Source organism: Oreochromis niloticus, linkage group LG5 (assembly GCF_001858045.2).
Source record: "Oreochromis niloticus isolate F11D_XX linkage group LG5, O_niloticus_UMD_NMBU, whole genome shotgun sequence".
NCBI lineage: Eukaryota > Metazoa > Chordata > Actinopteri > Cichliformes > Cichlidae > Oreochromis > Oreochromis niloticus.
The window spans coordinates 13,185,543-13,211,054 of record NC_031970.2 but is presented as its reverse complement, the minus strand read 5'-3'; the positions used below and the strand labels follow the sequence as shown (position 1 = coordinate 13,211,054).

Sequence of the window (25,512 nt, the reverse complement as noted above, 5' to 3'; positions counted from 1 at the left end):
TGAATATTCACCCACGGGGGAACATGTGAGTTTTTTCTTGTGTGGTTTGTTTTGTTGTTGTTGTTTGGTCGCAAAAACAGCAGACACATTGGGAGTATACGAGTACACACTGTCCCCAAGCCAACAGTGGACTGTCAGCAGCACTGACAAAGAATGCAAAATGCAGCTTGTAGTTGTTTCAATAATACATATAAATTCTATTATCCTACTTTCAGTGTCATCTAAGTCTATTGCTGGGTTTGGCATCATCAAACATGCACTGATATAATTCTTGCAGAAAATCTTTTTCTGTTCTTCAGCTATTGGAAGAATGCTAATACACCCACCCACACACGTGCAAACACATAACCATGCGTACTCGGTCTTAATTAAATCCAACAATCGCATTATAATAACCTCTATTTATGCTGACATGTCTGATCATGATTTAAGGACATTTACGAACAGGACAGGCATCATCCTTGCCTGCCAATTAGTCCTGAACTGTTCGAGCTCAAACGCCTGTTGTCATCACATTTTTAAGGTTTTGTTCTTTGGTTGTTGACAAAACACAGAACGAGACACTCATTCACACAGACTTCAAAGCAGCAGAGGTTAGCAGACAGCAAACACTGCCACCATCACATAAGTAAAGCAGCCGGGGTGTATTTTTTTAATTAAAATTACTACTGGTACCGTCATTAGACATTAAGAAGCTGTCAACGGACACAGCCTTGAAAAACGGCATGTGGCACATCAGAATAAACACTTTTTGCAGATGGTATTTATTAATAAGATCTGAAGAAGTAGCTTAACCTAAAAGTATTTCTGGTAGCAATTAACAAGGGCAGTAATATTTAATTGCCTAGTAAACTAATCATGCACATCACTTCTGTAGGTAAAGCAAACTACACTATTAAAAACACAATCAAAAACCTCTTGCTGCCACTGCCACACAAACAAAAACACTTCACACTCTTCAAACCTTGATTCGAGGGTACAGGAGGTAGGACTTTGACCTTGGGTTTTCTTCCTCTTTTGCCAGGGACCTTGACAGGTATCTGAGCCGGTCCCGGAGAAACAGCGGCACCTGACGTTTTAACCCCCGACACATTTTTCAGCACCGTCTGACTCTCTGTCCTGCCCTCCTTTCCCTTGGTCCTGCGCTCCTTACGCTCCTTTCCCTGCTTAGCCTCCTTGGGCTCCTTGCTCTTTCTCAGGGAGACCACTATCGGCTCCTTCTCCTCCCTTCGTTTCTTTGGTTTGCTGCTCTCCTTTTCCTCAAACTCCACTCCTGCTTTCTCCCATTCCCTCTTGTCCTTTTTCTTTCGTTTCTTCTTCACTCTGCCTCCGCCACCTCCATCATCCTCCTCGCTCATAGAGGAGGGAGGCCGTGGGGCTCCTCCGGAGTGCTTAGCAGCGTGGACCCCAGATGTGGTGCAGTGATTGGATGTCACCGTGCTGCCCACAGGGGTGAGGAGGCGGAGCTGGTCCTTGGTGCCCACAACCAGGTGTCCCCGTGGGATTGTGGGAGCTGTAGTTTGTGCGTTACTGTTTTGGTCCGAGGAAGAGGAGGAGGCTGCTGCAGCGGAGGCCTGAGGTGGTGTGTGCTTCAAGAGGCCAGTGAACATCTGAAAAAGAAGAGCGTGTCATAAATACAGTTGGTCATTACACTGTTCCTTATTAACTAATAAATTCTACTCATCTCTACTTTACTGTTGGGTTTAAATTCTTCTCATGAATACCTCCTGAGCAGACGTCTCAAAGCAAAAGTCCTCCAAAACAGCAGAGTGTTGAGTATGACAAAATAATTATCGACCTCATGAAGACATGTGACGCTAAAAGTAATGTCTGTAGCATCAGATGTGCAGAGAACTAACACCTGACTCGGCAGTTCCCTTAAGCTCTATGAAACTTTGCATTTTTCAGTTCACTGTTTTGCTCTTAACAGCATACAGCTCAGCTCTTTTGGTTCACTTTCAACATATAGCAAAATAAATAAATAAATAAATAAATAAACAAAATAAAAATAAAACACTGCTGTTTATTTTCTCTATTCCAATAAACATACTGAAGCCAAATAGTATGGGAAGTATTCTTCAGAGTCGGTGGAGATGAACTGAGGAGAAAATTAGACAAAGCTTCCAATAATGGCAGTTGATTAATATTGAAGAAAAATCTGCCATTTGCAACAACCCTAATAAGAAAATTCTCATTCAGTTCCCGGTTTAATTCTCTCTCGATCCAAAATGCCTCCAGAACACCGAGTACTTGCTTCAAAATCATGGCCTCTCTGCACGATCAGCATACATTTCAGAAAGCCCACTGAATTTTACACGCCCTCGCCAATGTCTCACACACAATCGTCTAGTGAAGGCCCTTCAGCAGGTGTCTATGTTGGCAGGAAACCTGAGGAAGCCAACCTTCATATACGAGGCCTTCCGCCAATTAAACTGTGGTCGACTTCACGGCCTTCGCTTCCTCCTACCCGGGACTAACTACCACACGGATGTTCTAGTCACAACACTCTTGGGCTTTAACATTCTGGTCATTTATTCACTCAATTAGTTATTACTGTGCAACATCTGACCTTTGGCCTTGATTCACCAGGTGTGTCACAGCCAACTAAAACTAAACTTAACATCTTTTTAATTGTTTATTCGTTTTTAGTTAAAATGGACAGACAATGAAAAATGAAGAATACTCATTCTGGGCACATGCTGCTTGATGTGTGAATCACAGTGTGACTAAAGACTTAATATGCACAATATTCCCCCATCAGCCCCCATGATTTTACAGCCTTTTGATACACATCCCAAACACCTGAACCACCCGGACACCCTGAGTATAAGTTCTATTTAATTATCTGCTATACTGCACCAAACAAAAGAAATTAGAAGTTTATAAAGGGGAGGCTGGCAGGTAACATTTGTACCAAATTCAGCTGGTGATTCAACAGCTTCTTTTTCGCAACATAGCTACTGTCAGCAAGTAGGACTCTTTTTTTGTCATTTTATTTTATTTTTTTATTACTGCTTTTTGCATGAGTGCTTCTATCTGTAAGTAAGTGTTTTACATGAATCTAGTGGAGGAGAGGACCAGAGCAGACATATATTAAAGTGCTCAGGGGAGTTAAGAATAGATATTACTGCTACTATTATTTTGTATGCTGAAGGTTTTTATCCATTAGCAACAAAAAGACACACAAAATGTATCACTTCTGTATTCCAGTTAAAGTTCAGCTGAGAGGGCCCCATGCTTAGACTAGTAAATGTCATCTGAGACATTCATAATGAAGCCTTAAGTGTAAAGGTTTCTGTTTTAGTCACATCATTCTCTAACACACTATGACTTAAACATGTCACATTATGGTACAAGTGTAACCCTTCACATAAGATACTACAGTAGGATAAATGACAAGAGGTGGAACAAGCATCTAGGACATACTATCTATTTTTAAAAAGCAGCTACTCGGGTGCCGGTTTAGCTCAGTGTGCGAACACATGCCATACGGCTGAGAGCGGCCGGCCCAGGTTCGAGTCCAACCCACGGCCCTTTGCTTCATCTCTTCCCCTGCTTTACTGTCCTCTCTTTACTGTATTTATCAAATAAAGCTGAAAAAGGCCACACACACACACACACACACACACAAAAACACAAAAAAGCGGCTACTTTTAAACATGTTTTTTTATTTGTATGTTAAATCGGAAAATGACTAAAGTCGAAGTAGTGGATTGTGATAAATTTAGCAATATCCCTAATTTCGGAATATATCAAACCATGCGATGTTGCGAGGACATTGTGACACCACATATTCCTACATCCTCATTCTGAAACAGTCAAAAATGCAAAGTCCATTCAACAAAACTGCTCCCAACTGCTCAATCAGGACAGCACTCTTCCACTCTAACCTAACAGATCCAAACGTGAATTATTGCATCATCTTCAAGCAGTGCTGTAAATGTCAAAAGGGTCATTTCCATCACGGCTATATCTCTAACATTAATGGAGAATAGATGAAGTTACGGTAGCTTCATTGTCCACCTCTGATTATGACATCAGGTTGTCATCTCATCGAAATTAGGTAGGAAGCGAAGCTCAAGTATGCTAATAAGTCTCTTGTGACTGCATAAATATTGGAAACCATAAATATTCATGACTAGTAGGTGGACCTCAAGGTCAGCATAACATGTGGGCAAATTGTACCTATCTGCTAAAATCAAAAATGTAGATAAGATGTTTCAATATCCGTTGGTTACTTTATATCAAATACAAAGAAATTGCAATTTCACTGGGTTAAACACAGCTTGTACTGAAGTCTGCAGTGCTTGATTGAGGCATTTCTAAGGTGTTGCATCCAATGATGAACTCCAGTCTACAGGAATATTGCTCATATTTAGCACAAGGCCAATTTCTCTATTGTATTATCACAACCAGTCCAACAGCTTTAACAAGATATTACACACTCTGTGACTCTGCAGCCAGATCCAGTGCAGAGCCATAACTAAACCTAACAGTTGCTGTGCACTATTAGATATTCAAGGTGGTATTCAGCTAAGAAACAAATGAGACAAATGAAACAAATGAAACAAACTTCTCATTAGTTGAGAAAGATAGAAAAGAAAGATGCTAGATTTTAGAGATCTGTAATTGAGATGCCAAACAGGATAGTGTAGTACATTTTTTGACGTAAAGAATTTATTACACCATCCACCAATGTAAGGTTTATGGCACTACTGTGTTTTGGTAAGTACTAAAATCATTTCATGTTTCTATAATAGCTAATTTGTCAGACTCTAATCAAAATGACATGTTCAACGCTAAAATATAATTAGTAATGTTATCCACAAATCTTTAAAAAAAAAAAACAAAGGAAAATTAAAGCACATTATTATGTCTTTACTGTTATTTACTCAGATTACTTAACAGAACAAATTAGTGTTAGTAATTGAATGTTATGCTGGTTTAATTTCTGACTTCAGATTATAATAAATAACCATGTAATTTTAAATACGTTTTTTGGCCATTTCTAAAATATTTAGGTTTTCTTGTTTTTATGACTGGTCTAATGAATTTGTTAAGGCTCAAATAGTAATCCTGACGTAGCAAATAAACCCCAATATTTGCAGAAAAATGAGCCACATGTTTTTGTATGAAATTATTAATGCCTGGAGAGGTGACTAGTCATAAAAACATCTAGAATTATTATATTATAGTTATTACCTTCTGCTCCTGAGTGATGCTGATTACTGAGCAGGAAAATATACTTTGCAGAGCATTAACATGGCACAGAAAAGCAGAACATCTGACCATCGTGATATAATAATAATAATAATAATAATAATAATAATGCATTGGATTTATATAGCGCTTTTCAAGGCACCCAAAGCGCTTTACAATGCCATTATTCATTCACGCTCACATTCATACACTGGTGGAAGCAAGCTACGGTTGTAGCCACAGCTGCCCTGGGGCAGACTGACAGAGGCGAGGCTGCCATATCGCGCCATCGGCCCCTCTGGCGAACACCAGTAGGCGGTAGGGTAAAGTGTCTTGCCCAAGGACACAACGACCAGGACAGAAAGGCCGGGGATCAAACCGGCGACCTTCCGGTTACAGGTGCGCTTCCCAACCCCCTGATCCATCGTAGCATCAATTCCTACTTTTGGACATTTATACAAAATAGTTTGCACTGGTGTATAAAGTATGGAAAAATTGTTTTTTGTGAAGCTATGGTGCCCTTTACTCACCAATTATCTCTGAGTCCAAATGCAGGTTTGTGCTTAATTAAAGAAAAACCCTGAAGGGGTTGCTGACATATCATGCACAAACTTTACCTGCCAGGATATCCAGGTATATTATAGAGTATATTTGGCAACCAGGCAGCTGTTCACCAAACAGTCAGTGCTGTTAAAATAACAGCACTGACTGCCTTATAACAACTTTCGGTTTTTTTTTAACTACAAAAAAAATGCTGCCAATGTCAGAGGCAATGATTGGGTGGATGGCTAAGATGCAACATTAGAATAGAATAGGCCCTTATAATCATTGTACATGTATAACAAAATACATGTCGGTAGACACGGCAGCTCTGCATAGCTGAGGTTGTGTAAATAATGATGTCAATTCTTTAAATGTGACACTTCATGTGCACTCCTTTAATCCAGAAGACTATGGAAAAATAGTTGGTCAGTATTGTTGTTCAGGAGGAAGCACAAGCTGGGTTAAGGATTAAAATCTGGACAGGAGGTAGTAGCAAATAAAACTTCCAAAAACACACAGGGAAACGTTCCACCATTATCATCATCTGTCCAATGAATTTGCACAGCTAAACAACCAGATAGAACAAAGAAGAGATAGTTGCAGCCACTGAGAATGATTAAAACGCAAAAGAAGAGGAAGGGGAACAAGCAAGGGCAGAAGCGACAGCTGAGACCATCTGCAACTTTAGCTGACATGTACTGATGGTAGAGTCACTGCAGTGAGTTACACTGAAACCTTAAGAAGAAAAGCATGATTAAAGACAGCTATGGAAAAACTAAATGTATATATTTACTTATTTATTTGCCTGAATTGCTTATTAATCTATACCATAAAGACCGAACATTATTCTTTCCAGTGATTTATATAGTTGCTGTAACTTACATCCAGCTCTGTTTGAGTGAATTCATGTGAATCAACTAAATCCTTCACACAAAGAACATGAGACAAAATTCCATTGTAGAGTCTGTTTTTGCAAGGAGTGCATTCTGCTCACATTGTTCTTCACTGGTATTTAGTCTGTCAATAATGAATGTATCCTTCATAATTAATGATAATGTGTTGCCTGATTGGACACTGCAGGGAATTTTTCCCTGCTTTGCTGCACCACAGGCAGGTCAGTGCAAAAGGTCGGCTATTAAAACTCATCCTACAACTGGCATGAGGAGTCTTGCTCAAGAGAACCACAGCTAGGCAGATGTTTTCCCAGACAAAAGCTTGAAATTTAATTGGAATGTTGAAATAACCCCCAAACTACCAAAAACACCCCAAGACTCCACAGCAAAATATGCTTTTCTGGCATTGTTCTCAATTCCAATGCTGGTCACGTATATATGACCACCACAGTAAACTGACAACGATGTTATAAAAACACGCATAAAAACCTGTGTATCTTTAGAATAATATCTGTAATCGTTAATAAAAATACAGCATTATATTGTGCAAGTTAATGCATCTACTTCATGCATGAGCAGGCCAGAGGCACCAGCTAAAAAAAATAAATAAATAAATAAAGAGATGGATAAATAATAATAAATAAATGTATGGGCGCCAAAAAAAAAAAAAAAAAACATCAGCCAAACTATCAATATTTTAAAATGATCAATTCTGAATGCCTACCGAGTTCAGTGTGCTTTTATCTTCCATCTGAAGGTTTCAACAAGGGCATGAGAGTCAATATGCTGTGTGTGTGTGTGTGTGTGTGTGTGTGTGTGTGTGTGTGTGTGTGTGTGTGTGTGTGTGTGTGTGTGCGCGCGCGCACACATGCGTGTCTGAGAGCAGAGTTTGACTGATTTACATCGTTGATGGAAACTTGCTTTTAAAAGACTTTCCACTGGTAAAACTATAGCACATGAGACAGAGTACTTTGTATTATTTGTATTATTAATGTACCTATTTTGCATCCACATCATCATAACGAGTGGAAGGTGTACTTATTTATAAAATTGCAGAAAAAGACTGATAACACTTAAGTTTATGATGCAAGGAGGTTTGGTTCCAGCTGATACAAACAGCTATTGTCACAAGTCTATTTATGTCTGTACCTGCACTCCCAGAAGTTACATTTTCACAGAGCAGTAGCTGTTGTCTATTAGCTTTCTGCAGTGAGTTATTCACGAAACGCATACAATATGTTAGCTCACATTACAAGATCTAATTAATCACATTTTACAGATTAATCAGCATGGCTCCATGTTCAGTGAGTTAACAATGCATGTAAACACGAGGCATACGGTTAGTCTGTTCACTAACAATACCAAGAAGTTCCTTTAGATAAGATGGGTGTCCTCGTTCTTCACAGAAAGAAACACATACACAGCAATATGCTGAATATACTGCACTTGACTTAGATGTCAGTCTTACTTACTAAAAGCATTTAAGCACCTCAAACGTTACAGAAATAATCATGACAAGATAGACGCTTTTTAAATGTTCCCCTTTTTTTAAATAACACCAAATGCCAATTTAGGCATTTCCTTTGCTTTCTCTGCGGTACTGAAAATGATATCAAAGTATGACTCTAATACTAGTGTGCATAGCAAACTATGGATTTAGTGCACCATTACGCCCGTATTTGCTTTAGATATCAAACAGTTTTTATTACAGAAACATAATCCCCAAGACAGATGCCCTGCTGCGTCTTCGCTGCTTTTCATAAGTGCTAGTTTTAATCAATTAACCGGGACTCCCTGGGGAGGAACAACTAAATTTAACAAGTCAGAGCCTTTGGTTTAGAAGTTCAAAATTTGATTCATAAGAGGATTAGACCTGAAAATGCACCCAAAGCATTTGTAGTCAGAATTTACATATGGCTGAAGATGAAACAGTCCCATTACGCTTGCTGGATAGGACAATACAGCCTAATCTATTCTGTAAACAAAGTGTGCTGTGACAGACAGCAAACCATTCAAGGGAGCAAAATAACAAAAATCACATTTTTCTAATGAATAACAACATCACATTTGTTACACTGGCATGTATACTGGTAACAGAGTAGTGTTTTTTTGGTCCAAATATTTTACAATGACATTATTATTCAAGCATGGAAGAACATCATCTACCAGACTTGAAAAAACACACAATAAACAGGGTTATACTTAAACTAGCAATAATTCAAAAGTTGTTTCTAAGTTACATAAATGTGTAATAAATATTTTTTGCCATAAATATTAAACATAAAGGTTGTATTAAGATTCAAAAGGTAAAAGTAAGAAAAAACAAAACAATTATTTTAAACACCGAACCATGGAAAGATTGGAGAAATCAAATGACATTAATTCCACTCAGCAGGGGTGAAGTGAATACAGAATGCAGTCCTGGGCTTTTCTAAGTAATGAGTGTAAAATTAATTACAGAAAATGATCAGTAATACTTTTTCTACACATTTACAATCAGAGTTACAGACAATGTTTTTAATCACTTTAAATATTTAACTATAATCTGTTGAGTTAACCCCTAGCAATGGTCAAACCTGCAGTGGCACTCTAGCATTGAAACCCCAGAGTTAACAAAAATATTGTTACTTTAAATTTATTGGCACACTTGACAGCGTCATTTTCTCTTCTCATGGTTTTTTGATGCCCTGCCAGCCACAGTGTTTTTGTTTCTATCAATGTTTCAATAATTAAACAGATATAATGTTGAACACAAGTGCTCTATATGACTTACCAAGTGCTACAAACACTTTCCGGTCTGACAGCAACTGCTACCCGCTATTAAGGATTACACCCGGCTCTGCAGCTAAGATAACCTTTTAAGTAGGTGTACATAGAGGCTATTTGTCAGTGTTAGGGAAAAGTAAAGACCAGCCATCAGAAGAACTATAACTTACCTACAGAAGGAGATCAGCACAAACAAGCCAATGAGATTAGTACTGACTAAATGATGACGCTGAACAATCATCAAAGCACTAGTTTAAAATCAAACACAAAAAGTAAGACAAAAAAAATCATCACTATCTTTGAAAAAGAAGCAGCTTAAGAGGAAATCTTTGGTGTGGTGATAACAAATGAAATGTTTGCTACAAGCTTTTCATCCACTACAGAACAACATGTTCTGCAGTTTTAATTATTTAGTGCAATTAAAATCAATAATTAGGAATCATGTGTTGTGACTTGAATATAAACTTCCCATATAATAAAAGCCAAAATTCAATCTCGCCTTGCTTGTGTGCTATAGACCACCAGCTGTGTTCAAGTGTTCACTACACATAAAGTCCTATGGACAGCATGCCCTGCCATATGTGGCACTGCTGTTTGTGTGCTCTGTCCATATGTAAGTAATTGGAAAGACTGTACATTGCCCGTATGTTTCTGCACCAATGTCACTAACACAAGCTGTACCACATTTTTGCACTTGGCAAAGGAAGCGATTGTGTTCTGAAAATGAGCCAGCGCAGGCTCATTATTGTGATTATGTTAAATTTTGAATCAGAAAGGTGCTGTTCTGAATGCAGCTGATGAAAATGTAGCCTGACATACTTCAGGGGGCTAATAGCAACAAGACAGACTTTTCAAAGCATTGATTCCCCCAACACACCTACGTAAATTTGATGGAGGCTTGTCAGAGGAAAGATGGTGTGGTTCCTATGACAGCAAAGCAGAGGGAGTGGTAAAGCGTTTAAAACTGGCTGTAGCCCTTTCTGACGCTCTTGACTGTATTTAGAAAGTGGATAAAATGGGCACATGGTCTGCAGAGAAATAACCTCGCCCGGTCATGTGAATGTGGAATGACCGAGTGACATTCGCACATGTTTGCGTCTGCATCCAAATCCTCGTTGAACGGGTATTTCTGCCTGAAAAAAAATGCATGGCAGTCAGACGTGCGTTTAGCCGGTGTATGCAATACACCGAGCAGGTGCGTGTGTTTTCATAACTGCAGTTTTTATGCGGTGAGAATTGAGTTTGACTAGCCTTGTTTCGTGATGTCAATGCAGATGTGCTAACTGCTTCTCACACAGGTATGAGGAATCATCCCAATGAATCACACACACACACACACACACACACACACACACACACACACACACACGAGCTGAGCGGCCTAGTCGCCAGTGGGTTTGAGGAGGGGGTATCAGGGCCGTTGCCATGGAAACTGGCTCTCTTTGCCAAAGCTGCTGGGAGAGGGGAGGTGAACGTAAACACGTGGTCACCATGGTAACTCTTTCGTTGCTGTCTGTATGTCTGTACAGACTGACTGCTTCTCTGAATCTGACGTCAACTCATACATCAGAAGCTTTTTCTATTTCTTTCGGTCAGTCAGTCTTTAGCCATTTTAATTTCATTCTTACTTTGTCAGCCAATATATCTGCATGTATAACTGCCTAGAGAGCAGCGAATTCCAAGAAAGCTATTGTTTTTCGAAGGTTTAATAGGATAGATTTGTGTCATATATTTTTTATTTTTATTATCCAGGTTGCACAATTTTATATGCTGAGCTGAGTTTCTACTCAATTTTTCACAGAAATCAGAGCAAGTCTTGAGTTGTTTATATAAAGTGAGGCAATAGTTTAGGTAGCAAAGCTGAAAGTAACAATTATTTATTTAATAGTTTTCTTGATTCATCAATTGTTTGTGTTTTAAGAAAAAGTATTTGTCATGTGTGCATGTCTGACTAGCACTGTAAAAAGTAGTTAATTAAAAGTAGAACTAATAAAGCTGTAAAGCAAATTTTTGTTAGCTGGAAATTAAGTTAATTCAATTGGTGATTCAGTAAAGCAACTGTTTAAATAACTATTTCGTTGATATGAAATGTTTTATTTTATAAATCCTTTCATGTTGTCAGGAAAAATGTTATGCATCAGCAGGTAAAGACTTCTTTTTATTACCTATTTTTATTAAAATTACCAGCTAGGTTGGCTAATCAGTTCCTTATTTAGTGTCTAGTGATGAATGGAAGACATCAGCTGGTTAAAGTTTTCTGCAGCTCTGACAGGTAAGGCCACCAGAGAAGACACAGCAAAGACAAACTGGGTTAGATGAATTTAAATTTCAGTTAACCAGTTTCAACTGTCAATACAAAGGCAAAATACCAAACTCTGGTGCATTACACCATCTGTTTGTGAGAGTTTTGCCTACAGGCTTTGGTTCTCGTCTTAAAGGACAGACCACGCCTAACAAAAAAACACACAGAGTAAAGTCAACTTTTCCACCGCTGCAGAGAGAAGAAAACTGTAGGTGTGATCAGCAAAGGTCAGGAGGCAAAGAAACAAGAGTAGGCTTCTACAGAGTCCCTACATGACATGAGTGGCAAAGTAATATATCTAAGTCCCGGGGCGAGATACCCTGGAGTGAAAAATATGAAGTAACCCTCGGCTAAGGTCAACTGATAGCCATTTTTGCTTAAAAGTGCAAACGGGTGTTAACATCAAAAGCTTCAACAAGCAAGAGAGGAAACTGGAGAATTTTAACTTTTTCCACAAGGAAAATTGTCTCCATGAGTATATTCCAATGCAGGCATGTAATAATATCAGTATCACAAGCCAACTATCAGTCTGCATACTGATAAATATTAGTGTAGTTTTTAGCCTTAAAATAATTAACAATAAAAACAGAAATTCCTGTGATATGAACAAAAGAATATGACGTGTAAACTGATGGTTTCTGTGTTGCTGCAATGATCTGTGTGACACTGTCTCCGGTCACGTCTTTGGGAGCTGTCGACACAAAAAGACTACCTACCACTCATGTGCCAGTAAACTGGATGGCAGTTTTGTGCACTACAGCATGTCGTTTGTATTGAGTCCCACACGTGTTAAGCAGTTTCACATACATTTCTGTCTTTTCATGATGTCCATCGAATAAGATGGACAGGTTTTCCTTTTTTTTTTCTATTAAATTGTATTTTCTAGTGTGTGGAACCGATCGGTGTACACAAACCCACATTTGGAGAATGTATAGCCATGTATGCAAGTCTGTCTTTTAGAGCACAGCCACAGGATGTCTCCAACTTATTTTAATTGGTGAAAAAAAAATTATGTCCTAAAAGTAACGCCCCGAGTAGAACTACTTCCTCCAGCTGTTCTGCTTTAGCGACCTCAACGGGAAGAATAGTTACGCAAACACGATATTACCAGGTCTTTTGGTTAATGGATGGCTTATGCATTTCAGTATGTGAAAGGATACTGGAAAACAAATTACCAGAAAGAAGAAACAACATAATTTCAAATGATAATATTTATAATATTTATTTTATTTTAATTTAATTTATTTAAATTTTGTATTTGAATTCAGGAAAAAAAAAAATCCATCTAAAAAACTCTTTTGACAACTTTAAATACATTTCAGTCTAGAGAGCTTTAAAAACACCAGTCTGGATTCTGCTTGGCTTGATTGGACCTTAACAAGCCTTACAGGGCTGACCGGCACAAGCAAAGAGATATTACTTATTTGTGTTTCCACAAGAGCAGTGGATTTTTATCCTGCGCCCAGTGGGTTTTATTCCACAGATTGATTGAACCTGGGATGCAAAATGTAAAAAAAAAAAAAAGGGAAAAAAAATGCTACCAACTTAAAGGGAGCACTTTGCGGAGTAGAAACCAAACAAGAAACACAGAGTCAAAGGTGCAGGACTGAGCAACCACTAAGCTAGACAAAATGCTTCAAGTGGGATAATATTTTATCCTAGTTTGAAAAAAACCTGAAAGTTTTGTGTGGGGCTCATCTGGTCTGGTATTTCTTGGGGATAATAATTAAAAACAGCAGTTATTCATTTTTAAGGTTTGACAGGAACATAACGTGTTTATTTCCACATCTCAGAATCAGCAGTTTTCAATTTACATGTGGCAGAAATAATAAAGTTTTTCAAATCTGTGTGCAATGTGTGAAATGATTAAGGACACGGGCAGAACGAGGCCACTCGCTGCAGAATGAGCAACACAAAGGAATTACCACTCATCAAGTAGGCCACATTTGCATGTTGCCACAAACTTCACCTGAAACAACGACCATATCACAAAGCAAGCACATCTCTATTAACTAAACTACACCCAATAAATAAATAAATAAATAAATAAAAGTTTCCTGTGCAGAGCACTCGTTACTTCAGTGAAACTGCATGTACACAAGGAAGATAGTCGCATTATTTTGAAGTCATTAAACTTAAAGCTAATGTGTCTGCTTTGAAATTGTAATGACCTAAAAATCCTACAAATCAGTGATAGCCATCTTATGTGATCACTCTGTAGCAAATGTCATTTTCAAATAGCTCCTTTCACACTCAGTACTGTATTAACAAAAAAGAAATACAGACCACAGACTGTTTATATATGCACATTAGTATTTATATAGTATTTCACTCCTCATACACCTCATACACTGTGTAAATGTGTATAAGAACAGAAAGCATTAAACCTTTATCAGATTAATCATAATAGTGTTGTGCTGCTGACACACAAATTTGCAAATCTGTAAGTGCAGCACAGGAAACAAGGTTCGGTGGAGTGCTTTGCAAAGCAGCTAAGAGATGGGCAGCAACTGCAGGTAGGTTAATGCAAATTCATGGCCTGCATGAATGCTGAGCTCAATTACCCAAGTTTCTCTGAAACAATGTGTATGAATTACATTCGATGGCAGGAAAGTCAACCTGCCACTAAGCAAAAACCTCATAATCATGTAGAAAAATGTTTAAAGCTGTTAAAAACTGTTCTTACACTTGGGAAAAACTTTGTTTTAAATCAAATTGTTATAACAGGCAAACTGTTAGTTACACAAGTGAGAGTTCTCAGTTGAACAAAGACTGGGGTTAAAAGAGGAAAGATTTTTATAATCAGTTGAATTAAAACACAAGAAACAAGATCCAAGTTAAGATCCAACTTATTTTGTCTTCTGTGTACTTCATTATTCACTTGTTTAATAAAATCCCTTGTTAGATCAAAAATGAATAAATAGATGCAGGGAAACGCAAAGCATCATGTGAGGATTAGACCTGTAACACATTCTCATCAGGTTTGAGGCTCAGAAGAATCAGGAGCTTTGTTTACATGTCACTCACACCTCTAACCTCAGATGATCTGAGGCATGTAATCACTGAAAATACTTCCACGCTCAGCTCGCTCCATGTGCCTCTTCATATAGAAAAAAGCTCAGACGCAGTTATGGGTAACCTAGAAGCTAAAATTAGCTGCTAAGCTAACCCAGGCTCAGTAATGACCTGAGCCGCTGCCATCCATCTCCACAACAACATAGCAACAGTAGCCCTCCCCCCAACACACACGCGTACACACACGCACACAGCATCATGGCATCGCGTCATGGTTGAATGTGCTTACATGACTGACTACACAGGCGTGCACACAGACATTAACTGTCTTCCTCACTCCCACACTGGCACTCCATGGCTCAATGTGCTTACATGACTGACTACATGGACATACATGACTTACAACAGCCCGTTTTAGACACACACCACCACACACTCATTCACACACGCATCTTCACGGTTCAATGTGCTTACAAGGATGACTACATGCATAAAAAATACACGGTCTTTCTCTTTACACACCGTCTCTCACTGTCCTCATACAAACACACACACACAGCCTCCAGTGACGTGCTGCAGTGTAGCAGCCTCTGCCTGTCCAGTAAAACCAACCAAACACAGCTGAGGGAGGCTGCAATCACACGGCCTATGAATCAATAATACTGCCCCGCAAACAAGCAACACAGACACAGACTCACACAAACACACACACACACGCACACACACACACACACACACATCTATCTCTCTGTCACGAATATAGACCACGAGTACTGCAGTCTCATCAATGCTCCTGCTTCCTTTCAAAGATGGAACAACAGGCAAAACTGGTAAATGTGACAAACACTCAGGCTAGGCTAAGCACTCTTTCACCACTGCTCATCTTCGTGAAAGGTTCGACGTATGAACAATGTGGAAAAAGTTTATGGCAGTAAAATGAAAGATGCCTTTAAAAACAACGTGGAGATCCGGGTTCCGTCAACTCCTTGTTGACGTCATGATGCAGAATAAATATAGCAGCTATTCTAAGCATTGACTGCATCTAAAATGTTTGCACAGTATTGTTCAATAGTAGTTCAAAAAATTATTTCAATCGTTCTCCAGCTCAGTCCATGCTAAACCGCTAGCCCCACGCCTTCCTATCTTGTTTCCCCCACCACCTGGATGACCAGGTCGCAGTCGCAGCCATGCTGAATACCGTTAACTTGCCTCTCATCCCCAGAGACACTTCAAGTCCACTGTCGCAGATTGCAGCTGGTGACAGTAATGCCAGTGCAAGCTGCTGGGCCACTCTGACCTGAACCTACAGCAGGTGAAAACCTGTTCATGTGCTTCTGCAGAGCTAATCAAGGATACACAGCTGTGGAATTGAAGTCCATCTTAGATATGAGATCCAGTAGAGAGGGAGTTGACTATTACTTTGCCATTCATTTTCAAAAAACATATAGTGTTGTTTAAGTCAGTATGGGTGTGTCTTCTTTCATGTACAAACCTCACTGCACAATCACAAAAATCAGTGAGTAAACATAAATTTAGACTATCAGCACAGCACTGATACTATATTTCAAAAAGTGATACAATCAATAATACTGATTGATATATAATGCTAAAGATTCGAACAATGAAGATACTCAATCGAAATACAATTATTTTTACTAAAACGTAGACATGTAATTGGTTTGAAGGCATAAGAACTGGTTACAGGTGTATCCAGCTGCATTAAGAGGCATATGGCTTCTGTCCACTGTTAGCATGCCCTTGAACTTAAAACTATACTAAAAGATTTTTGACTACTTTAACTTTGTAGTCTGGTGATGCCAGACTACATGTTGGAAATATGAGCGTGTAACTACATATCCCGTTTTAGGTTCAGTGGCATTTTGGTCTTCCTTACACACCCTAATGGAGTTTTAAGACACTTGATTATATAAACTCTACCCACACAGATTTTTTTTCTACATAGAAAACTTTCTGCTTTAGCACATACATTTAGTTTATCTTTACAGTTTTTAACTACTTAGAACTTCTAAATAGAGAGAAATTCTAAATAACATCCATGTAAATGACTTCTATCAACTAAAGTAATACAGGTTTGATGCCTTTACTATATCGAACGCGATAACGCTTAGGTGTTTAGTCAGACCCCAAAGGTCTGTTCTGAACCAAGAAAAACTGTCATGTGTAGCGTTTCTGTGAGAGTAGAAAAATGTGCTTTCAGCAAATGAAGAAACTTAGAAAAAGAATAAAGAAAGGAGACTCCACCAAAAGGCTAAAGGAAGGGAACTCCAGCTTAGAGGACAGCCACATTCTTGTTACTCCCTATAAAACTAAATAAATAAATAAAGATGGAAGGAGGCGGAGGAGGATGGAGGGCCACAGACGGATGTTTCAGCTGCTTGGGAAAGTACAAAAATGATCAAAGTGACTGAATCTAGGCCTCACAGACAGAAAAGAATTCAGTCCTTTCTTTGCTTTACCTTGAAGTGCAGATATCACAGTTTCATACACTTGCTGATTCATGGATTGTGATGGTGAAAGAAAAAAAAGAAAAAATTAAAATCAAGCTTCAGCAAACAGAATAGTTCTCTTTAAGTAAAGTAAGTAAGTAAAATTTTATTTATATAGCACCTTTCAAGATAAAAATCACAAAGTGCTTTACAGAGGCAGAAAACAGACATTAAAATCCAAAACAAAACAAAATTAACCAAAAGCGAGTTAAATACACTTGTCAGATAAAGAGGAACTAAAGCTGGAATGGTGCCATCACAGATACAAATCATCATCTTTTATGCACTGACACAAATAGAGGTGTTATAAATTTGTTTAATTATTAATTAAACTATTAAATTGCACAACTACTAAAAAGTAAGATTTTGAGAAAGGTATTTTCTGCCCATTTATAGCAATGCATAGATTGATTCATACTGAAAGTAACCGGTTAAAGGAAGTTAAACTTCATGCTGTTTTGTACTGCTTTTTAATTACTTCAGCTGGAGGCAGATTTTCTTCATTAAATCTAGCATTTGAGCTCTCTGCAAATTCTAAAGGTAAAAAAAGTAATTTTCCTCAAATGTGATAACTAAAAATGAAAACAGCTACAAAAAGATGAATTCAAATCAAACATATTATTCTGGATAAACAACGTTCAGCATTATTTTAAACAGGGAAAATTTCCCAAACTATCCAGCATTACACCATCACCATAGTTCTATCTGCCATGTCAATTAAAGCCCTAACTGTGGCAAATACCCAGAAAATGACCAAGTAAAGTACAGTTAGCTCCATAGGATTTTGGACAAGGCAACATTTATTGTAGCTTTACACTACCACAGTTATTTTAAATAAAACAACCAATGTGTGACTGAGGTGTAGACTTTCAGCTTTAATGCCAGTTGTTTCACAATAATATTACATTAAGTGCTTTAGAATTGCAGCCACACATAGTCCTCCATTTTTAATACTTAGATGAAAATATCTTGCAGTCAGCAATTGCCTAAAATCTAAAACGGTTTGGCTTTGTCAGTATGCTTTGGGTCATTACCCATTTGCTCTGTGAAGCACTGTCCTATCAGTTTGGCAGCATTTGGCTGAATCTGAGCAGAGTGTATAGTCCTGTAAACTTCAAAATTCGTACTACTACCTCTATCAGCAGTCACATGAGAATTCTGGTTACAATACAATAGTTTCGTCTCCAGCTCATATTCATTCTCCATACTTTTCCCATCATTCTGATGCAAGTTCATCTCAATCTTTGTCCAAAGAGTTATTTCCAGAACTGGACAAAATCTTTTTTTTAGATTATATGGTCTTCTTGCTGCTGAGTGTAACCAGTGATTTGCCGCTTGTCATAAACCCTCTGTGTTTACATTCATGAAAGCGCCTCTTGATTGTAGACCTTGACAATGAAATGCCTACCTTGTCATGAGTGTTCTTGGCAGATGTTGTGAAAGAAGTTTTACTTAACCAACGAAAGAATTTGTGTGATCATCCACTTTTGTTATCTTCAGTGGTCTAGGTCTAGGTCTAGGCTGCTGGGGGAGTCTCATGATGCAGTCAGTGCTTTTTCTTCAGTCAACTTTTTCACTCACTATGTTTATACACCTCTCTGCATCTAATTATGAGCTATTATTAATCTCTGGCTCTCTTCAACAGCGTGTTTTTGTCCTGTCTTCATCCACTTACCCCCAACCAGTGGCAGCAGATGACCACCCCTCCCTGAGTCTGGTTCTGCTGGAGGTTTCTTCCTGTTAAAAGGGAGTTTATCTTTTCCACTGTCACCAAAGCTTGCTTGGGTTTTCTCTGTTTTCTTTGTATTATTGTAGGGTCTTTACCTTACCTTACAGTAAAGTGCCTTGGGGCAACTGCTGTTGTGATTTGGCAGTATATTAAAAAAAATTGAATTGGTCTATGGGGCCGATTTGTTGTTCCTGTGATGGTGAGTGACTTGTTTTTAAGTACGTACAACATTGTTGATTTGGCCATTCCTCAAGTTTTTTTTGGTTGTTTTAAATCTGTCTGATCGGTAGTCAAGTTCCAAGACTATTGATGGCATCCTCCAACTACATCAACACCTCTTACCAAAAGCAAGTCAGCACTTGGAATCAATTTGTTTGTTATGGAATAATGAAGGAATAGGCTTCACTTGCCCATGAAACAACTCTCCCATCTTTCCAACTTTTGGCCCCCTGAAAATGGGAGACTATGTATAAAAAGGGCTGGAATTTCTAAACAGTTTATGCAATACTTTTGTCAACCCCTTGAATTAAATCTGAAAGTGCGCACTTTAACCAGTCTAGACTGTTTAAAATCTATCTATCAAAATCTGCTGGTGTACAAAGGAAAAGCTACAATGAAAGACACGGGGTTATTGTCCAAAAATCTACGGACCAAACTGTAGTTACACAGGATTTAGTAGCTGGCAAAACAGTCACCTCAAAGGAGACATAAACACACAGAGTATTTTTTGTTGTTAAGAGAATTGTTACCAGCTGGACGAATCCGTTTTTAAAGACTTAAAAACATAAATTCGGCACGCCTACCATCTGTCCTGCTCCTACAAGCGAGCTCTACCCTCACTACACAAAAAGATTTCCCTGCTATCTCTTTTTGAACAATCAACATTATCTCACTTTTGTTATCATTTTTCCAACATGGTGCAGCAGCCTTGTACAAACATTTCCACACAGACATTAGTTTCCTCCACATCACTGTGGTGTGATGACATTATCACTGTGGTTTCAAGATGTGGCAGGGAGATAACCAGACAAGTTGATGGCCACTTGAAAGATGCCAGACACACCATCACTGCGACAGTGAAAATCTCATCACCTTTCTCATGTAAACAAACTGATGTAAGCCTTAAGTAAGATTGCACACTGCCTAAAACAGAAACTAAATTATTTAAGGATGAAGCTCTTTCCCTTTCATACCAATTCTGCTGCTGACATGTTTTGTTATCTTAAACGTGATTTAGTGTGCCAGTGTAGACAAGGAATTGTTTGGCTGCACCCAAATATTCACAAACAATATTACAGACCAAGCACAGATACCGTAACTTCACTTTACCTGATATTGATAAAGGCCCTCAGCCTGTTCATGCCACTACAAATGATTATACACAAGTCAGATAAACAGACTAATTAACACGGCCACTGCACCAATACAACAACACCTGAATCAGAGGGTAAAAAGAGAAAACTTCTGTATCTCTGGAGTTAGCAGATAAGATGACCTTAAACTAGCTTAACCAAGACAAATCTGAGTTAACAAGGCTGTATCCTGTGTGAGAGGACTCAGGTTGAGGACACAGTGTTAGAACACAAAATATGTTTATTTCAACAAGTTTCACTCAACACAAAATAATTTGGCAAGGTATTTACTGGATTACCATACCAGGTAGAACAATTTCCACCAGAATGAATACATTAGAATTATTTGTACAGAAATGCATTTCTGGAAATATGTTCAAGAAGAGATTAAACAGATTTTAGATTAACGGCATACATTCAATATAAGAGATGGAAAACTGATATAGCTGTTAAGAACTCTGCTCTTATTTTTTGTTTTAATAGCTTCTTGGATGAAACCAAAACTTCCTAGTAAAATACACAGGAGATATTGGCTAAAGGAAACCTTAATATGGGGAAAAAAAATCCTCCAAGACTACAGCTCAAAATAGATTTGTCAGGAAATGGTTGACAAAAGAAATACAGGCCTTCAGCTATCTTCTGTATTTTTTTCCTCTTTGATTTCTTCTTATTGTTGTTTTTGTTTCTTTTCACGCTGGACTAAACTGGGAAAAATTGTATCTTAAATTGAGGGGTTTTTTGTTATTTGTAAGACAGAAATGTTAGAACTGTGGAATTTTTTGTGTTTATGTATAGATATATGCACATATTCTAATTTGTGCAGTATTATATGAATAAACATTAATGAATAAAAGGTTGTTTGTTTGTTTTTAAGAGACATTATCATAAAACTGCAGTACTTTCACATCTAAGCCAGTAGTGACTCACCAGCCAGTGATAGAAGACTGCTGCTAGCTGAAGTTTACCATCAATAACAAGCTCATTTTGGCAGCAGACTTTTTTTGGAAGTAAACCATCAAATTTATAATTTTCTTTTCCAAGAGAACCCTGGTGCATTCAAAGTGAGAGATTGTTTACACAGTCAAAAAACAATGAAAAAAGTCACCTTCAAGTTTGTCTTGAAGTTTCAGTTTTGTCATAAACTGCTTGAGGAATTTTCCTTACTTCACAAAAATGATTTTCAAAAAAATATTTGTATTTTTTTCCTCAGTAATCATTATGTTTATCATTCTGTATGCCTGTAAAAATAAACATTTTCAATGAAATGAATGTCTTGCAAAAAAGAGTCAAAACTTATATGGAATCTCAAATCATAGATGTCAGTGTCACCGCGTCTCTATGTATTACAGCCACACTGAACTTAGGGGAAGTCTCTTCATGCTCACACACTGCCACCCTGAGAGCTGGAAATTTGACAGTACAAGTGCAAAGTTGTCAGGTCAGCTATATTTGTACAGATTTGCCCTTTGTTGAATAGAAAGTTCAATATATGAGACTTTGGAGGTACCCATGTATTTCTCTTAGTTATAATATTTAGGTTCATACTGTCTATTTTTCTTGTTTTATTAAAATTTTATTTACTATTATGCAGGATAAAAATCACCTGGTATGACATCATTTTCCACCAGTTTTTACCTATTACCAATTTTACCTATTTCTTAAATTCATTACTGAGGAAGATAAAAGCAGCAAATAATGATCATAATGACTGAAGGATCACGTTCTGCTGTTATGACAGTGCTGGCACGCTGTTACTGCAGTATGATAGCCTCATATGCCCAGCTGAGAGACTGCTGTGTCACCTCTCACTACAAAAACTCTGACTCATCACTCTGCTCAGCTTGACTCCTGAATATTACAAAGCGCAAGCCAACATCTAAAAGCACCAAAGTAATACTAAAATACAGGACATTTCTACAACCGCATGAACAAGAAGGTTTGACACAAAATGGCAAAACAAGTTTTTCAGATGACTTAATGTAGAGGATGGAGCACAGAGTACTGAAGAGTACAGTTTCAACCTCAAAACCTCTGCTATCGGAGACTTGGTAAGACTTTTGTTATGGATACAATCAATCAGTTTCACATTAAACAAACTCATCATATAACCTCATATTGCAAATGACTCCACAGTGAGCAACAATGCAGTCATTGTGAATCAGATGTACTGACACATAATTTCCAGGACATTAAAAACAAGCTGTTGCAATGTAGGATTCTTTTCATTTTAAATGCTATATACACTGTACTTTTTTGCCATGGTGTGAACCTTTAAGGGTAATCAAATAAAAAAAAGTTGTCAAAAAGGTGAAGAGGAACAGCGACTAAGGTTGCCAAAGAAAAGTTCAAAACACAGCCCTCTGACCATTGATCTTCCGATTTGAGGACAATCCGCTCTACCTGCTCAACCAGAGCAGTTGAATAAAATCTAACAAAGGCTCTGTTCATTAATAATCTATCTATCTATCTATCTATCCATCCATCCATCTATTGCAGAATTGTGAATCAGAAATGCACAAATTAACTGTTTTGTTTTCCTGCAGTGTAAAATTGTTGCTACACGTCAGTGCACTCTTTACACTGGAAATAATGATCTTGCTCACTACAATGATGAACTGTGGCAAGAGAGAAGTGTTGGGGTCAGTTCAGTACTTATATTGTTCAGAGACGACAGCATTTATCGTGTCAGCATTCTGTAAACCAGCAGCCTCCAACAATGCATGTCAACAGTAACAAACTTACCCTGGGAGATGTTAAGCGAGTTAAGTGAATAAATGTCAAAGATTTACATGATGAATCTACTCAAGAGTGTTTCCAAAATTACATTTATAATCATGTTTTATCCAGTATCAAAGCAGCTGTGTATAAAGGCTTTTATAAATGGCCTACTTTTCTTGTGTGCATGCATGGTAATAACACAAACCTGCTGCTTGTCCTTCTTGAGTATTTTCATCTTCTATCCCTTCACAGCATCTGTTAACAGAAAAGATCATAAATCAAATTACTTCCATAAAAGCACACATTACAAAAAAAATAGAAATTTCCGACATCTGTAATTAGTAGAGCTACAATATAAAAAGAAAATAAAGATTTTTCAAATCAAAGAAAACACTACATACTGGATTTAATCTTACATAATTGTAATCAAAGTAGAAAGCACTAAAATCTCCCAAAGAACTACACATGTATGTGCATTTAACTCTTATACAACTGTATATAAAGGTACAGTAAGTAGTGAGCACACCCTTATAAGAAGAAAATCTGAGACAAATGTTTTCTTGCAGCATCCTTCTTCCAAGTTAATTAGAGAGTCAGCCACTGAACTACTGCCTTACTAAAGGACACTTGCTTCAGTACAACAGTAAATAGAATAAGTTCTTTAACTGACTTTTCCCTTACAGTTTAAGTTGAAAGAAAAGAAAAAAATGTTACACCTAAAAACTATATGGACTGTATGAATTTCACGTATCGACTGCTGCGGTATTGCTTGATAACTTTAAAGTGCAGTTTTATCTGAGACTAAGTTAATATTGTCTCAGTTTAAGCAGAAATTTGTACAGGTCACTAAAGAAGCTCCACAAACTTCATGTTATACTCCACCCACACACACACACACACACACACACACACACACACACACACACACACACACAGTTACCAAAGTAAGAGAAGCCCAAACAAGACAAAGGTTTGTTCTGTACATTAAAACAGCGTACAAAGCAGAGGATGAAAATGTTTCATTGTACCTGTCTTGGTGATGACAGAACCTAATTATTTTACTAAAAGGTCAAGTACGGTTGACAACATTTCTCTTTTTTGCCTCTAATTCTGTACCGGGTTGTACTTACAAGATGTTAAAGACAGAAGTGTTTAATAATTTGATAGATCACCCACAAAGTATAAAATCTTGATGCTTTTCTCATGATTTTCTCATGTATTTTGATTCTTTTACCATACATGGCAGAGCACAGAGGCAAGTGTTTTAAATCTGCCTTGTGTTTATTAATTGTATGGTACAATACAATATTATTATATTTAACCAGAACAGAGTTCAGTTTGTGATTCACATCTAAAATGCCACATTTTGAATTACCTTTATTGACTGCACTCCCATAATCAGGAGTGTCAAGATAGCATCTATATGATGCATTATATGTCTGCTGTAATATTATATGACTGTGAATCACATTTTCAACAACACAGGGAAAAAAAAGATGATGGAAACGCTGCAGAACAGAAGTTGGAGAGTAACATTGTGTGCTCCCAGCTTTCACTGAGACTCAGAGCCTGCACTGACAAAGTGCAGAAATGATAGTATGAAGTAATTTCAGAATAACTTGAACAGATCATTTTCAGGCCACTGTGCACTACTTCTGTCTCTGTTTCTACAAACCTGTGCAGCAGCATTGCCACGGGGGTTTGTGTATAGCAAAGAAGTGGAGGTGGACAGGACCAAAGATAATACAACTTATTCAACTTCTTGCCTTTGAAAAAGCATCACTGCAACTCTTTCAAAATCCCCACGAGTACAGCTGCATATCTTTTGAGTAGTTTCATTTTGTTGAAAATCTGCAGTTTGTCTGTGTAGCATGTTAAACAGAAGCCTCTGTCCACTTCATTAAACACACTTGATTCTAAGGAAATACTGTGCTGGGACTGCAACATTTTATTAACAAATGGTTAACATGCTAACTGGTATCTTCATTATGAGGGCACCAAAATAATTAAAGTTGAAATAACATCATAGGCAGTAAAGGTCCGTAACCGGATACAACTGAGATATTGACTTTGCACATTAAGTCATAACAAACACAAGGATATCCATGATCACCAGTCATGATGTGTGACACAGGAAACAGGCTACCTAAAAGCTTTAATATCCAGCTGTTCTAACATTACATGAATGGACAATGTCAACATTACCAGATCATTTTGGTATCCAATTCTCTATCTGGATGTTTCTATATCGTCATCCTTTCAACATCTATTTTCCTCATAAGTACAAGCTTGTTTGCGGCAACCAATTCTGAGTGACTCACTCTTGAGTCTGCCTGAGCCAATGTGCTCTTTGCAATTGCATGAACGTAAGACCCTTTTCATCATCAGAGAAAGCATTAACTCACCAGTACGCACTGAAGATTGCTGCACTGCACTCAACATGTGACAAACTGAAACTTTAAGAACTGCACATTTACCATATACCATA

General features: G+C 37.8%; 1 protein-coding gene across 6 annotated transcripts in view; it reads right to left on the bottom strand.

The window, feature by feature from the left end:
• chd6 (chromodomain helicase DNA binding protein 6) overlaps positions 1-25,512 on the bottom strand; it is a 93,240-nt gene that overhangs the window by 48,315 nt on the left and 19,413 nt on the right. For all 6 annotated transcript variants that reach the window (XM_005469710.4, XM_025907159.1, XM_025907160.1 and 3 more), the window contains exons 2-3: positions 23,230-23,279; positions 965-1,610 (exon numbers count right to left, since the gene is read on the bottom strand). In XM_005469710.4, the coding sequence (XP_005469767.1) occupies positions 965-1,610; positions 23,230-23,259 (676 nt within the window). In that variant the 5' untranslated portion in view covers positions 23,260-23,279. The remainder of the gene's footprint in view (positions 1-964; positions 1,611-23,229; positions 23,280-25,512) is intronic.